This window comes from Podarcis pityusensis (assembly GCF_964106645.2).
Source record: "Podarcis pityusensis genome assembly, chromosome: 11".
Classification (NCBI taxonomy): domain Eukaryota; kingdom Metazoa; phylum Chordata; class Lepidosauria; order Squamata; family Lacertidae; genus Podarcis; species Podarcis pityusensis.
The window spans coordinates 48,917,092-48,932,094 of NC_138036.1; the positions used below are offsets into that span (position 1 = coordinate 48,917,092).

The 15,003-nt window shown below is 44.5% G+C and overlaps 1 protein-coding gene across 2 annotated transcripts in view; it reads left to right on the top strand.

Annotated features, from left to right (window-relative positions):
- The first annotated feature begins 10,981 nt into the window (after positions 1–10,981).
- Positions 10,982–15,003, top strand: part of LMNB1 (lamin B1) — a 28,718-nt gene continuing 24,696 nt past the window's right edge. The window contains exons 1-2 of one of the 2 annotated variants that reach the window (XM_080972761.1): positions 10,982–11,004; positions 12,358–12,519. In XM_080972761.1, coding sequence (XP_080828887.1) covers positions 10,997–11,004; positions 12,358–12,519 — 170 coding nt within the window. In that variant the 5' untranslated portion in view covers positions 10,982–10,996. Of the gene's footprint in view, positions 11,005–12,357; positions 12,520–13,926; positions 14,861–15,003 lie in introns of those variants that run through there. The other variant, XM_080972760.1, reaches the window with a different exon arrangement.

A 15,003-nucleotide genomic window follows, 5' to 3' on the forward strand; every position in this document is an offset into this window, starting at 1 on the left:
AAGGCCTCTGGTTTCTTCAAGAAGGTATATTTAAATACCTTTTTTAGTTCATTATATATCATCTCCCAGAAAGCCTTAATCTTTGGGCACGTCCACCAAAGGTGAAAAAATGTACCTTCAGTTTCTTTACATTTCCAACATTTATTATCAGGCAAATGGTAGATTTTTGCATTTCAAGTGGAATTAATTTTAAATATATGCCTGATTCGCACATCACCATGATTGCTACTTCTGCTGATCTTGATTCTACAGCACAACAGGGACATTTAAGAGGTGAAATCATAATGTAAGTTTCCGCAACTGTGCCTCCAGCACCGATGGTGTGCAAAACTCAGCACTTAAATATAATTGATATTCTGAAACATGTTTAGGTGGCAGATTTATGGTTGTCAGGGTAGAGTCTGAAAGCATATGAGGACACCACCTTGCTGAAGCTAAGCAGGTAGAGCAGCCGCTCACATACAGTGGTATCTCGGGTTAAGTACTTAATTCGTTCCGGAGGTCTGTACTTAACCTGAAACTGTTCTTAACCTGAAGCACCACTTTAGCTAATGTGGCCTCTCGCTGCCGCCGCACCACCAGAGCACAATTTCTGTTCTTATCCTGAAGCAAAGTTATTAACCTGAAGCACTATTTCTGGCTTAGTGGAGTGTGTAACCTGAAGTGTATGTAACCTGAAGCATATGTAACTCGAGGTACCACTGTATTGCCAGAAAAGAAGAAAATGCATCTCTGAAAGGGGGGACAGAAGAGGATATGGATTTTCATATATTAATTTAAATGTCTAGGGGCAGATTTAGAGTTTAAAAAGAAAAAGATAAAGGTAAAGGACCCCTGACAGTTTAGTCCAGTGGCGGACGACTCTGGGGTTGCGGCGCTCATCTCACTTTACTGGCCGAGGGAGCTGGCATTTGTCTGCAGACAGTTTTTCTGGGTCATGTGGCGCAACGTTCTGGCGCAACGGAACACCAAAACCAGAGCAGTGTGCGGAAACGCCGTTTACCTTCCTGCCGGAGCGGTACCTATTTATCTACTTGCACTTCGTGCTTTCGAACTGCTAGGTTGGCGGGAGCTGTGACTGAGCAACGGGAGCTCACCCTGTCGCGGGGATTCAAACCGAATAAAACAGCGTTATGGGATTTTAAATTGGCCGCAACTTTTATTGATTACAGATGTAGGTAGGCTTTTGATCAGGCATTGGGTGTATATCTATTTTCGGGATCCATATGGAGGGCTGACGCTTCAGCAGTGTCGCATCTGACAGGGCAAATTCGAAGCTTGCGATACCGGCTGGCTGGGAGGCATTCCTGGCTGTGGCAAAGTCATTTCTCCCTCTGGGGATGTGAAGGGCTTCTGTGCCAGGCCCGTCATGAAATTCTACTCAATATTGATCCAGAGCAGATTCCAGTGTGTAGTTAGCAGAGTAACAACTTAAACACATTGCAGGATTCCCAAAAAAATAGACCAGGGGCAATTAATATTTCATCCAGCAGATCTTTACTGCTACTGAAGGCAAATGGGCATAATGGTCACAAATCCAATACATTCAGGATTGGCACCGTCCATAAGAAATCCAGTTGCAGCAGACTTAACTTAAGCTTACAATAACTTATAATAAGTCTAAACCTTATGTGTTAAGTTGTGGGTGAACATATCAGACCACACAGCAATTCTTCAAACAGCTCTTGTTTATTCACAGGCCAGAACAGAACTAAACTGAAGGGTTCAGTCAGCCTGCTTATATAGAGCTCCACTACAACGCAACTGTAACAACTTTCTGTAACTGTCCAATCACTGAACATCACTTTCAATCCCTTATTTACATATGTGGACCTGAGTGAAAACTATCTACAGTATCCCCTGCTGGCCCAGGGTGAGAACTTCAGTACATAACACTAAGCATACTATGTACAGAACACCACACCAGAAGGAAAAGAGATAGAAAGAGAAAGAGAAACGCAGGCTCCTTCTGGCCTATTACAGTGGAACCTCTACTTACGGATGTAATCAGTTCCAGAGGTCCGTCCATCTGAATCGCGGTAAACCCAGTATTTTCTTCCGGGTTTGCTGCAATCGCAACTTGGATCGGGCCCAAGTAGAGGCAGTCGTAAGTAGAGGTTCTACCAGTGGAACCTCTACTTACAACCATAATCCCTTCCAGAAGTCCGGTCATAACTAGAAACGTACATAAGTAGAGGCACACTTTTCCATAGAAAGTAATGGAAAAGTGAATCAATCTGTTCTAGATGATGAAAAACGCCCCCTAAAACAGCAATTTAACACGGATTTTACTGTCTAACGAGTCCATAGATCCATAAAATGAAGGCAATAATCAATGTACTATAAAATAAATAAGACAGTATTGTAGATGAAAAAATTAACATTTTATTTTCCTTACGTGCACTGAGAGTGGATGGGCTTACTTGACTACAAGCTGCGGGTGGGGCAGTAAAGTGCTGGTTCACTTTGGCCAGGGTCACTTTTTTTTCTTGCCAGGCCAGGTTCTTCTTTGGAATTCCTCAGGTTAGTTTCTCGGTGGGGTTTGGGGCTGCAGTGTGCCTCTGTGCCTCTTGCAGGCGGAACCTCTTCCATAGTTTTGGAGGTGGGATGGGGGCCCTCTCCCTGGCAGCAGAGGCCTCAGCGCAGCTCTGCAGCCGGCCAGGTGAGCTCCGGGCTGCTGGCAAGGCCTCTGTTTGTATCTAGAGGAAAGTTCATAAGCCGAAGCACCTACTGAAGGTTGTAACTGGAATCGTACGTAAGTAGAGCCGTACATAAGTCAAGGTTTCACTGTATGCATAGGTAAAGGTAAAGGGACCCTTGACCATTTGGTCCAGTCATGGCCGACTTTGGGGTTGCGGAGATCAACTCGCTTTATTGGCCAAGGGAGCCGGCGTACAACTTCCAGGTCGTGGCCAGCATGACCAAGCCGCTTCTGGCGAACCAGAGCAGCGCACGGAAACGCTGTTTACCTTCCCGCCAGAGCGGTACCTATTTATCTACTTGCACTTTGATGTGCTTTTGAACTGCTAGGTTGGCAGGAGCAGGGACCAAGCAACGGGAGCTCACCCCGTCGCGGGGATTCGAACTGCTGACCTTCTGATCAGCAAGTCCTAGGCTCTGTGGTTTAACCCACAGCGCCACCCGCGTCCTAGGAAAGGTTAAAAAAGCAGCATATGCATAAAGTATAAAATGCATACACTGCAGAAATCAAAAGTTATGTAAAGTGATTGTGTTCAAAATGAACAAGATATAATCTTGGCTATTGCTTCATTTTCCTCATTCCGGCTGAAAACTGGTTATACAATAAAGATGGAGAACTGGTCATTCCACTTGCTAAAGCTTGGAAGTGTTGTTTACATGACTTTAAAAGTTCTTAAACTTTTTCTTCCTTACCAAGTTACCTCTGTTATAAGAAAAAAACCTGCTCTTTTCCCCTTATGGGGTACCCAAGAGCCCATATAGAGTCCTCTTTTTAGGTTCTCTGTCTATAGGAGAAAATAACAGAGGCCAACCAGAGAATATTGAGAAGCAAGGCAGCTAGTAAGCCTGATTGTAAGCTGTTGCAACAGGGTGCTCCCCCCATATACGGGGGGGGGGGGAGAGAGACCTGGAGCACAGGCGCATAAGCCCTTATATAGACATTTGAAATTGCCTGCCCTGGAGAACAAGACCACCTCCAAAAGCATCATAAATACATCACAGAAGGGGTGTAGCCCAGACCACTCCCTTAACAAATCTGGGTGTGTTGTTTCTTCCTGTCTGGCAGGTTAGCTGATCGGATTAAATGGCATCCTGGCCACTCTTTTGTTATGATAACTAATTCCTGACTCTAGGTCACAGGCTCACACCCTGATCATATCTTGAATGTGCCCTTAAGACAGGATTTGTGAGGACAGGATTTGTGAGGAAAGAGACAATGGGGAGGTTTCCCACTTTGTCCTTGCAGAGAAATATTTGAGATCAATTTGTTCAGGACCTTTTCTATGGGGTTTCAGACATGTGGTTTATTTATACAGTTATGAATATTTTTAATATATATATGATCTTAAAATTCTTATAACACCTCCTACGCCTATTTGTGTCTGCAATTGTTCATATGTGCAGTAGGCAAGACAGCGAGAGAGACTGGGGTGGAATCTAGACGCGTATTAAAAACATTGTGAAAATGTTTCTTTAAAAAAAAGTTTTGAAAAAATATATTGAATTTGCTATAGCTCACCATCGCCGTAAAGTGTCTCATTTGTATAATGCCCTTTACAATACACTTGAAACGTTTTATTTGCAGCTGTGTAGCTGAGTCCTGGGACGCGGGTGATGCTGTGCTCTAAACCAATGAGCCTAGGGTCTTTATATCCACTCAGTTGCCAAGTGCTTTTGTGACATCACAAGAAACCCACAGCCAATGGCAACAGCTGGGGAGGCATCATCTTCATTGCTTTGAGCCTCACAATGGCGGGTGGACCTATCAGTGATTGTGTTCTTGTTTATTTGGGACATGGGTGTGCTGTGGTCTAAACCACTGAGCCTCTTGGGCTTCCCAATCAGAACGTTGGCGGTTTGAATCCCTGTGACGGAGTGAGCTCCCGTTGCTCTGTCCCAGCTTCTGCCAACGTAGCAGTTTGAAAGCATGCCAGTGCAAGTAGATAAATAGGTACCGCTGCAGCAGGAAGGTAAACGGCGTTTCTGTGCGCTCTGGTTTCTGTCACAGTGTCCCATTGCACCAGAAGTGGTTTAGTCATGCTGGCCACATGACCTGGAAAAACTGTCTGTGGACAAACGTCAGCTCCCTCGGCCAGTAAAGTGAGATGAGCTCCGCAACTCCAGAGTCGTTTGTGACTGGACTTAACTGTCAGGGGTCCTTTACCTTTAGCCGAGTCCACTGAAAGGGCCAAACTGAAGCTGTACCTCCATGATACCTGACACTCATCTATGGAAACAAACCCAATGATTGATTTCACTCCATTTCCCAATAGAGGCATTGCAGTCAGCTAATTGAATCCAGCTAGTTTTGCCATGTCCTGATGATAATCAGCAGGTGTGCCAAGGGGGGTGGGGGGGTGGGGACAGGCCCCCCAAGTTCTGCAGTGGCTGTGCGCACATGCCACAGGGTGTGCTCACATCACATGTGCAAACACGGGGCATCCACATCACAGATAAGCACGCCCAGTGCTCTGAGATAGCCACAGAACCACCCATATTTCATATTTCTTTATAACATTTTTCATCGGTGTTCTCCTTGCTTCCTCCTCCTTGTTCCCAGAAAACCTTGCAAAAAACAAACTCAGTGTAAAAGGACTTTTATGACATCACAACCCCGTTGCCCTGGGAACCTCTTCCTTCTTCTAGGCTTGCCATACATGAAGAAAATTCCTGACATGTCCTGGTTTTCGGGTGTAAAAATGGTGTCGGGGGAAGATCTACAAAATGTCCGGAAAAACTCAGGTGTATAGAAAAAGCAGCTTATAATTACAACAATTTTGGTGGTTCTCTTTTAAAAAAGCCCAACAACTTTGCGGGTGTCAGGAATTTTACTTTCTGAAATATGGCAACCCTACCTTGGTTACCTTGGGCCTTTTGCCTTGTAAGATGGCTTAATGGCATGTTTTTTGGCTATCCCCTTATATTCTACTCAAGGAAAAAATGCCGTGGTTTTTTTTACAGGAAATAAATATTTGTTAAGCTGTGAAACCTTTTATATGTATGTACCCAGAAGTAAGCCCCTTTGAGCCCAGGCGGCAGCCTAAGAAAGGGAATTGAAGCCAGCACTAAACATCTGGAGGGGACCTCAACTTCCTCAGCACCGCACACAATTTTATTATTTTGGCTCTGAGGTTATGTGTGCACACAGACTCTTTCACTTCAGCGCCAGCTGCTACACAGAGCTATTTAATGCTGTAATCCTAACTCTATGGCAACTTTATATTGTGGCAGGTGCGGCAAGGCAGCTTGTTCTGTAGCTCTTGTTCTTAAGGCATCCCTTCAGCTTACAACAGACTGGGGAAAGCGGAGAGGAAAAACCTATGCATGTTCCATATATCATTAAAGGCCTGAACTGTGTAAAAAAAAAAAAAAAGAGGACACTGCTCTTTAATGTTTTTATAAAGGACTAATAGGATGTGGTATGAATGTATACATAGCAGCAGTTGCTACAGTTTTAGTCTCCCCTGAGGTGCGCCTTGATTCCTCCTGCATATTTTTCCAGAAACTCCAATGTTCAGACATGGTTCAGGTAGACTTTATTTCTTTACCTTTTCAAAGGGCATGCTTCTTTATTCAATTTAGCATCCATTGGTGCCTTCCTTCCGTCCATCTTTCTTTCTTTCTTTCTTTCTTTCTTTCTTTCTCTTTTTTCTTTAAAAAAGCACAGTGCATTTTTAGTTTTCTCAAACCTCTCCTGGATTGAAGGATGAGGGAGAAAACCATATTGTCAGGAAAGCATTGTTTAATGTCTGGACAAGATATAAGGATCTATTTGAAAATAAAACTCCAAGGTGGCTGTCACCAATGGAAGCGAAGGCCCAGAAAAAGTTCAATATGGAGGCCAAATGGCCGAAATATTGGGAAATTCTGGAACAAGAGGGAGATAAATTGAAATTGCAGAGCTTTGAAAAATTAAAAAATAAAGTGCGAGATTGGCTTCACTATTATCAAATAATGGAGGCATACAATTTGGACAAGAAAATTGGCTTCCAGGTGGAAAAATCAAAACTGGAAACAGAACTGTTAGAACCTAAAGTTAAGAATTTGTCAAGAATGTATAACTTGCTGCTGAAATGGAATACTCAAGATGAAACAGTGAAATCTGCTATGATTAAATGGGCACAAGATGTTGGACATAACATTATGATGGCTGACTGGGAACAGTTATGGACCACAGGTATGAAGTTCACGGCATGTAATGCCTTAAGAGAGAATATTATGAAAATGATATACAGGTGGTACATGACACCAGTCAAACTTGCAAAAATTTATCATTTGCCCGATAATAAATGTTGGAAATGCAAAGAAACTGAAGGTACATTCTTTCACCTTTGGTGGACGTGCCCAAGGATTAAGGCTTTCTGGGAGATGATCTATAACGAAATGAAAAAGGTATTTAAATATACCTTCCTGAAGAAACCAGAGGCCTTTCTCCTGGGCATTGTCAGCCAATTGGTGCCAAAGAAGGATAGAACTTTTTTTATGTATGCCACAACAGCAGCAAGAATTCTTATTGCAAAGTACTGGAAGACACAAGATCTACCCACCCTGGAAGAATGGCAGATGAAGGTGATGGACTATATGGAACTGGCGTAAATGACTGGCAGAATCCGAGACCAGGGAGAAGAGTCGGTGGAAGAAGACTGGAAGAAATTTAAAGACTATCTACAGAAATACTGTAAAATTAATGAATGTTAGAATGATGTTGGAATGAAGCTAAGGGGTTTTTACCAGCAATGTTATAAGGAGTATGTAAAAAAGGACTGTTAACAGATGAGAATATATAGTTATTACATATTAAGACAAAGGTTTAAGATAAAAACAAAAGAGGGAAAGGATTTGCTGAATTAACTTACTGAACTGGAATACAAAAAAGGGGAGGTGTGAGGAGGTCAGGGAAACAAGTGATTGAAAGACAAGATATGGAAAGATTGATTTGTTTTTAATTGTTTTTACTTTTTTGTATTTTGTACTCTTTTTTCTTTTTTTAATTCTCTTTTCTTTTTCTTATTATTACTATTGTAACTTCTTTATTTATTTTTGAAATTTTAATAAATATCTTCTAAAAAAAAATGAAGGATGAGGGAGAAAGGGATGTCCTATTGTGACATCACAGAACCAACCAATCAGCATCATGCACACCGGTGGCCAGCTTCTGCTAACAATGAGTAGAATTAGTTTCCTGAAGCTCAGCTCTGGAAAGCGACATTGATAGCTGACCCGAGCATGGTGAGTATGCTTTCAGAGTTGTTCCAATGTAAATTTGCAAATTCCGAACTTAAAAATGGAAAGTGTAATGCTGGTGGGCAACAAAAGAGGTTTAAAGACTCTCTCAAGGCAAATCTTTAAAAATGTAGTATAGACACTGACAACTGGGAAACACTGGCCTGCGAGCGCTCCAGTTGGAGAACAGCCTTGACCAAAAGTGTCATGGACTTTGAAGACGCTCAAACTCAGGACGAAAGGGAGAAACGTGCCAAGAGGAAGGCACGCTTGGTAAACCCTTACCATGATCAACTCCCGCCCGGAAACCTATGCCCCACTGTGGAAGGATGTGTGGATCCAGAATTGGCCTCCACAGCCACTTATGGACTCACTGTTAAAAGCCTTTGTCTTTCAAATTCTTTTTTAACATTCATCTGCTTGAGGGGGGGTTAGTTTCCTCTTTTGATTCAGATTTGACCATGTTGGCTTTTCTTGGCAATTGGCCATGTACTTGTATATTTCATTTAATAGCACTATGGCTACTGCTTCCAACTGGCTTAACAGCACTTCTTATACCTCGTGCCAGGTTCTAGGGTCACCACTCCTCTGATCAGTTCCATGAGCAACTGTTCTAGGGCAGAGTCATATTAGGGTATCTAGAAATTTTTCCTTTTTGTTGTGACTGGAACACATATGTAGCCAGTCTATGTGAGACTAGTTCTAGTAGCCCATTACTAACATAATCAACATTTCTTCTTCTGGATGCTTCCTTGATTTCATTCTTCTTAAGATTTCCTTGAGCATTTTCATCAGTGGGACGATAGCACACCCCCTGTACTATGTTATTCTTAGGGCCAGGTTCACCACCCACAATGTTTCTGTGGAGTAGTCTGTCCCTTTTGGGATTTCTAGCATGTTGGGCTCGGTCAATGACCTCTTTAATATACAGAATGATACCAGCTCCAGTACATTCTTCTCTGACCTTCCTAAAGCATTGTATCCAGATATAACAATGTCCCACTGGTTTCTCTATTCCTCCAGTTTTGCATTATTCCTATTATATCAATGCAGTCCTCTAAGACTAAGCACTCTGTTTCACCCATCTTGGCTCAGAGGCTTCTAGCATTAGCATATAAACACTTGTATATTCTCTCTCTTTAATGGACTATGACTCTTGCTTTTGGACCTGTGGTGCTTTGGCCTTGCTGAATTACTGTCCTTTGCTCCTGCACTCACAATGCCTAGTTGTACAGTCATTTGCCTCCAGAGGCATTTACTTATGAATTACATTCCATTTCTATTACTCCAGAACATGAGATGATACAGTTAATCTCGTATAATTTCCTGATTTTTCTCTATAACCAATGCTTCCTGACTTCATTTTATCTGCAGATTTCACCACTCCACATGTACTTTAGATTTCTAGCAAATGTTAAAGACTATATATTTCTGTCCGTTTCCTTGAAAAAGCACTCTCTTGAACTCAGTGGGACTTCTTCCAAGTAAACATTCCTAGGTGCAGAATGTGGGTTGCCACAGCTCTCCTGAGATTCTAATGCTGAGATTTAGATAGTTTGAGATCAGGATTAGTGCTTGTGAGAGGAAGCTGGTTTGCACTGATGACTAACAGATGAAAGAGGAAGTCTACCAAATCAGTGTGTGGTGAGTCAAAAATGGAAAGCTAGATTTATTGTGAGCAGTGTGAATAAGGAACAAAGGATTACCACCTCTTCCAATGTAGGGAGACTTACATTGGCTCCCAGTACGTTTCCGAGCACAATTCAAAGTGTTGGTGCTGAACTTTAAAACCCTAAATGGCCTCGGCCCAGTATACCTGAAGGAGCATCTCCACCCCCATCGTTCAGCCCAGACACTGAGGTCCAGCTCCAAGGGCCTTCTGGTGGTTCCCTCACTGTGCGAAGTGAGGTTACAGGTAACCAAGCAGAGGGCCTGCTCAGTGGAGGTGTCCGCCCCGTGGAACGCCCTCCCATCAGATATCAAGGAAATAAACAACAATCTGACTTTTAGAAGTACTTTATCTCAAAATGTCAGGAAACTTAGAAATACTTTTTGAAAACTCTGTATGCTAAAATAGGAACTTCAAAAGAGCTTCAAAATTTTCAGTTATGATAAGGAAAAGCATAGTACATAGAATATTAGCCATATCTCTCCTGTCTCATGAAATATTGTTTTGATTAATTTTAACCCAAACTAGATTCAGTATGAATTGAAAAAAGAACTTGGCTGTATTTTAAGACCACAATGTAGACTTGGCCTTATATGTCTATTCAGTTTACCCTGCATTACTTTGCAAGTGCAATTATGTAATTCTTAATCCATATCATTTTCTAAATAAGCTGCCTGCCATTTCCTCTATGTTGCTACATTTCCCTTCAAAGTCCATCAAATTTGTAACATTAGTTTCTGAATGATGCATTATGCATCAATAAAACAAGTGATTTGTTTCAGTTAACTTTTTGTATATGTACCATAGTCTTTTATACATACAGTACTGGGGTTATGCTTTACCCCAAGGGATGGGAATCTCTGGCCCTCCTGAGATGTAGTTAAGACTGCAGCTCCCATCACTCTTGACCAATGACTATGGTGGCTGGGGCCAACATCTAAAGAGCCCCAGGTTCCCCACTGCTGCTCTACCCTCTGACCCCATGGATTGCTAGAGTGCCAATTCAAACCCAGTTAAAATCTTTATTATTATTTATTAAATTTCTATAACACCCTTCACCTAAAAAATGCAGAGCTGCTTGCAATATAAAAACATAAAAATACATACCATAGCAACAAACAAAAACACCCCCCTCCAGTTTAAAAAAAACATAATTATTTGTGGGATGTAAAACTGCAGTCAAGTACAACATTTCTACAGTAGACATGTGACTTGAAGAGGGTATGGTCTGTTGTACTAGCATGGAGGAGCACACGGCCTCCACATTATGATCAGTGTGTGTGTTCTCCATTTTGGATGTTGCTGTATGCTTGGATACAGTCACTTGGGACTAACTTCTTTATGGAATAGTTCTAGTTGTTAAGTAACCTAAGTCTGCCTTCAGGGATATGTCTGTGAACCTGAATGAATCTGTGAGTAAATTATTTCTTATATTAACGTTAATCAGATTCTTGTTCTTATTCTTTTTAAGAGGGAAAGGCAAGGGATTTTACCAGGAATGAATCTTTAATATTGTAGTAGGACTCAGATGAGTCAGCAACAAGCTGATCACTGCGTAATCTAAAAAGGGGGATGTTTGGAACTCTGCTAGAATATGGGACTTGCTAGCGCAAGTTTGGAAGGATATTATTAAATAATATATCCTCTCCTGCCTCCCTAATCATCCCATTATTTAGCGTATTTACTCGAGTCCAATGTGCCATCAAATCTAATGCACACCTAAATTTTCAAAACCGAAAACGTTTTCGCTGGCAAATGTAAATGTGCCATCAAATCTAATGCACAACTTAAATTTTTGCAATAGTAATTAGTCAAGGCCTGGGAGACGGGGAATGTTTTTGCCTGGCACCTAAAGATAATGAAGGCGGCAGATGAGCCACCGTGAAGAGAGCATACCGCAAATGGAGAGCCACTGCAGAAAAGGCCTGTTCTTATGTTGCAACCCTCTGGCCCTCTCCTGGAGTGAGCACACAAAAAGGGGCCTCAGATGGTGATTGCTGAGTCCAGGTTGATTCATATGAGAGGAGATCCTTGAGGTATTGCAGTCCTGAGCCATTTAAGGCTTTATAGGTAAAAGCCAGCACTTTGAATTGGACCCAGAAACTAATTGGCTACCAGTGCAGTCAAACCAGGATGGCTTAAACTGTCTTGCTTCGGTGAGCAACTGGGCCTCTGAATTCTGCATTTGCTGAAGCTTCCCAACCGTCTTCAGAGGCTGCCACACATATTATCACACGATAATATATTTTTCTCTCTCTTGGTTTTTAGTCTTCAAGGAAAGGTGCACAAGAGATCAGAGTCCAGCTTTCCTATACAGTCATACCTTGGGTTACAGACGCTTCAGGTTGCGCTTTTTCGGGTTTCGGACCTGCTGAAACCCGGAAGTACCGGAACGGGTTACTTCCGGGTTTTGGCAGTCGCACATGCGCAGAAGTGCTAAATTGCGCTTTGTGCATGCGCAGAAGCGCTGAATCGCAACCCACGCGTGCACAGATGCGCCACTGGGGGTTCTGAACACTGCAGGTTGCAAACATGCATCCCGCCCAGATCACATTCGCAACCCGAGCGTCCACTGTATGTCGTGTATAGAACAGCCGTTGACAAATAATGTTAGCAGTGGCTTACCAGCCCCTCTTCAGAATTGCCTATTTTTTATCGGAAGAGAACCTGCCAATGAGTTTTTGTTTTCCTTACAGGGGATACGTTTAGATCTGCTCAGTATTGTCTTATAAATCTTAGTTCGTCTTGTGTCCATTGCCTCCAAGCAACATGCCAAGAAAACTCCACCTGTTGCAGAAAGGAAGCCTCTCTTCGCTGAAGCAAGGGAAAAGTTGTAGCTTCGCAGAAATGGGAGTACATATTTACAGGGGGCAGAGGACCTGGCAGGCTGTAACGAAACGGCCACTTGCTCCCACTTTCCTGGCAAGGTAGGACAGGCACTCCCTTCACAGAATTTCCTAAATCTGAATACATGTAATCTGAATTTATTTGCGGAGAAAAGGCAGGGCTTTTTAAAGAAGACTCCCCTTTTCCTCCTCAAACCTTGGAGCGCAGATTTAAAGGCCAGTTAGCACTGCGACAGTCAAATATGTTTTCATTTTCTTTATGTTGTGAACTGCCCTGTGAGGTTCAGCTGAAGGGAAGTGTACAAACGTAAGAACTAACAAGACAGAGAGCAGCAAAAGGCATCCCTGTCAATGGAGAGGTGTGCGGCCAAGTTACTTTATCATTATTTTTTATATTTATGATTTTCAGTTATTTCAATAGTTTTACTGTCATTTTCGAAACCTGACCTCTTTGTGCCGTTCCTTAATTTATTTTATCATTTCCTGCCTATTCTAAATTAACTTCTTTTATTCATTGACTTTAACTATTTACTCTTATGAAACTGCTGGTTATTACAATAATCCTGCCAATGCCCTTGTTGCCGGGAATATTTCTTCTCGGGTGCCTGCATAATAAAATGTGTGTGTATACACACACACGTACATACACACAAACACAAATTTCCAGTTTTGCCATTTAAAATACTCATTTAAACATCCTTAAAATCATTGACTTCCCTTCTTCTCTTTCCATAATTCATTTTGGATACCATAAATGCCAGCATATTTTACAAAAACTAAACCATGCAGTATTCCATTTTTGTATCCATCAAAACGGGTCGAGACCCTTTCGACCGGGCGCCTGAAGCGCTCACCTGTCTCCTCAACGCCAGGATTAAGCCCGCCTGTTTCAAAACCTTGGCCTTCCCATCCCCGCATCTTGGACGCCACCCTGAGCCGGCCACCGCAGCCCCTTCGGTTCCCCTCAGGGTTTTCCCGCCGAAAGCCAACGGTCCGCGTGTTCAAACAGACCGAACGGAAAAGGATGCTTAACAGCGGCCAGGGGAAGTTTCACGCCGCCAGCCCTCACATATAAGTCGGGAAAGACAAGTGCGTGTGCGAGGGGAAAGAAAAACAACACAGCGGCCCCTTCCAAGCGCTTTAGGGCCCGAGAAACAAGCAGCCCGCCCGCCCGCTCCTTTCCTCCGCCGCCTCCTCCTTCACAAGAGATGGCGGAGAGCGAGGGAGAGAAGAAAGGAACGGCGGCGGCCTAACCCCGCATGCGCACTTGAGGGTTTCAGGCCCAGCGAGCGGTGGGTGGGTCGGTGTGTTTGTGTGTGTGAGTGAGAGAGAGAGAGCGCGCGCGCGCGCCGCTGCCTCGCCGGCAGTTGCGGGTTTTGAATTTAGCGTCTAGACCTCGGCGAAGAGCCCCGCTCGGCGCCCTATTGGTTGAGCGCGGGTCACGTGCGGTGGGGGCATAGGCGAGCGGAGGAGGAGGAGGAGGAAGGGAAGAGAGGGAGGGGCGGCGCTCGAGCGCGCGACGGCCATATTGGTTCGGAGCAGAGCCCGCCTGTTTTGTGTGTTCTGCCCGGGGAGGAGCGGCCGGAGGCGGGATACGCGAGGCTGGCCGGGCGGGTGGCTCCGCTCCTTGCAGCGGCGCCGGGTCCCAGCTGAGCAGGAGCCGCTTCTCCTCGCTCCGTTTCTTTATTTGCTTGGAACATCCATTTCGCCTCAGCGAAGCACCTGCAGAGCCGCCTTCGTTTCTTTTCGCTCCTCCTCTTCCCCCCCCTCTTCTCCCTTTTTTCCCGCTCGCTCGCTTCCTCACCCTCGCGGGTTATTATCTTTATTCATTCATTTGCATCCTCGGTTCGCTCCCTTTCGCGCTTAACTTTTCCCTCTCCCTGCCTCGCTGCTCGTTTGGCAATTTGCTTTTAGGATTGCTGTGCTTTTTTTTTAACCTTTGCATTGCCAAGCTCTCCGCTTTTGAACCCCTTTCGGGCTCTTTTCCCCTCTTTTTTCCCTTTGGGCTTCTTTCCCTCCCCCCCCCTTTCCCCGCGCGTTTTTTGCGCGCCATGGCGGCGGCGGTGGCGGCCATGGCCTCGACGCCGTCGGGGCAGCGCTCGCGGGGCAGCGCGGCGAGCACCCCTCTGAGCCCCACGCGCATCAGCCGCCTGCAAGAGAAGGAAGAGCTGCGCGAGCTCAACGACCGCCTGGCCGTCTACATCGACAAGGTGCGCAGCTTGGAGATCGAGAACAGCGCGCTCCACCTCCAGGTCACCGAGCGAGAGGAGGTGCGCGGCCGGGAGCTCACCGGCCTCAAGTCCCTCTACGAAGCCGAGCTCGCCGATGCCCGGAGAGCCTTGGACGACACGGCCCGGGAAAGGGCCAAACTGCAGATCGAGCTGGGCAAGATCCGCAACGAGCACGACCAGCTCCTGGGCAAGTAAGTGGCCGAGGAGGAGACGGAGACCCCCTCGATCTCTCTTCCTTTCTTGGCTCCAATAAGAGTTCATAGGAGCCAATTCCTAGGGCTAGCCCCCTCCCCCCATCAATAAAATATGTGAGAGGGTCTGCCCCCCCTCCCCA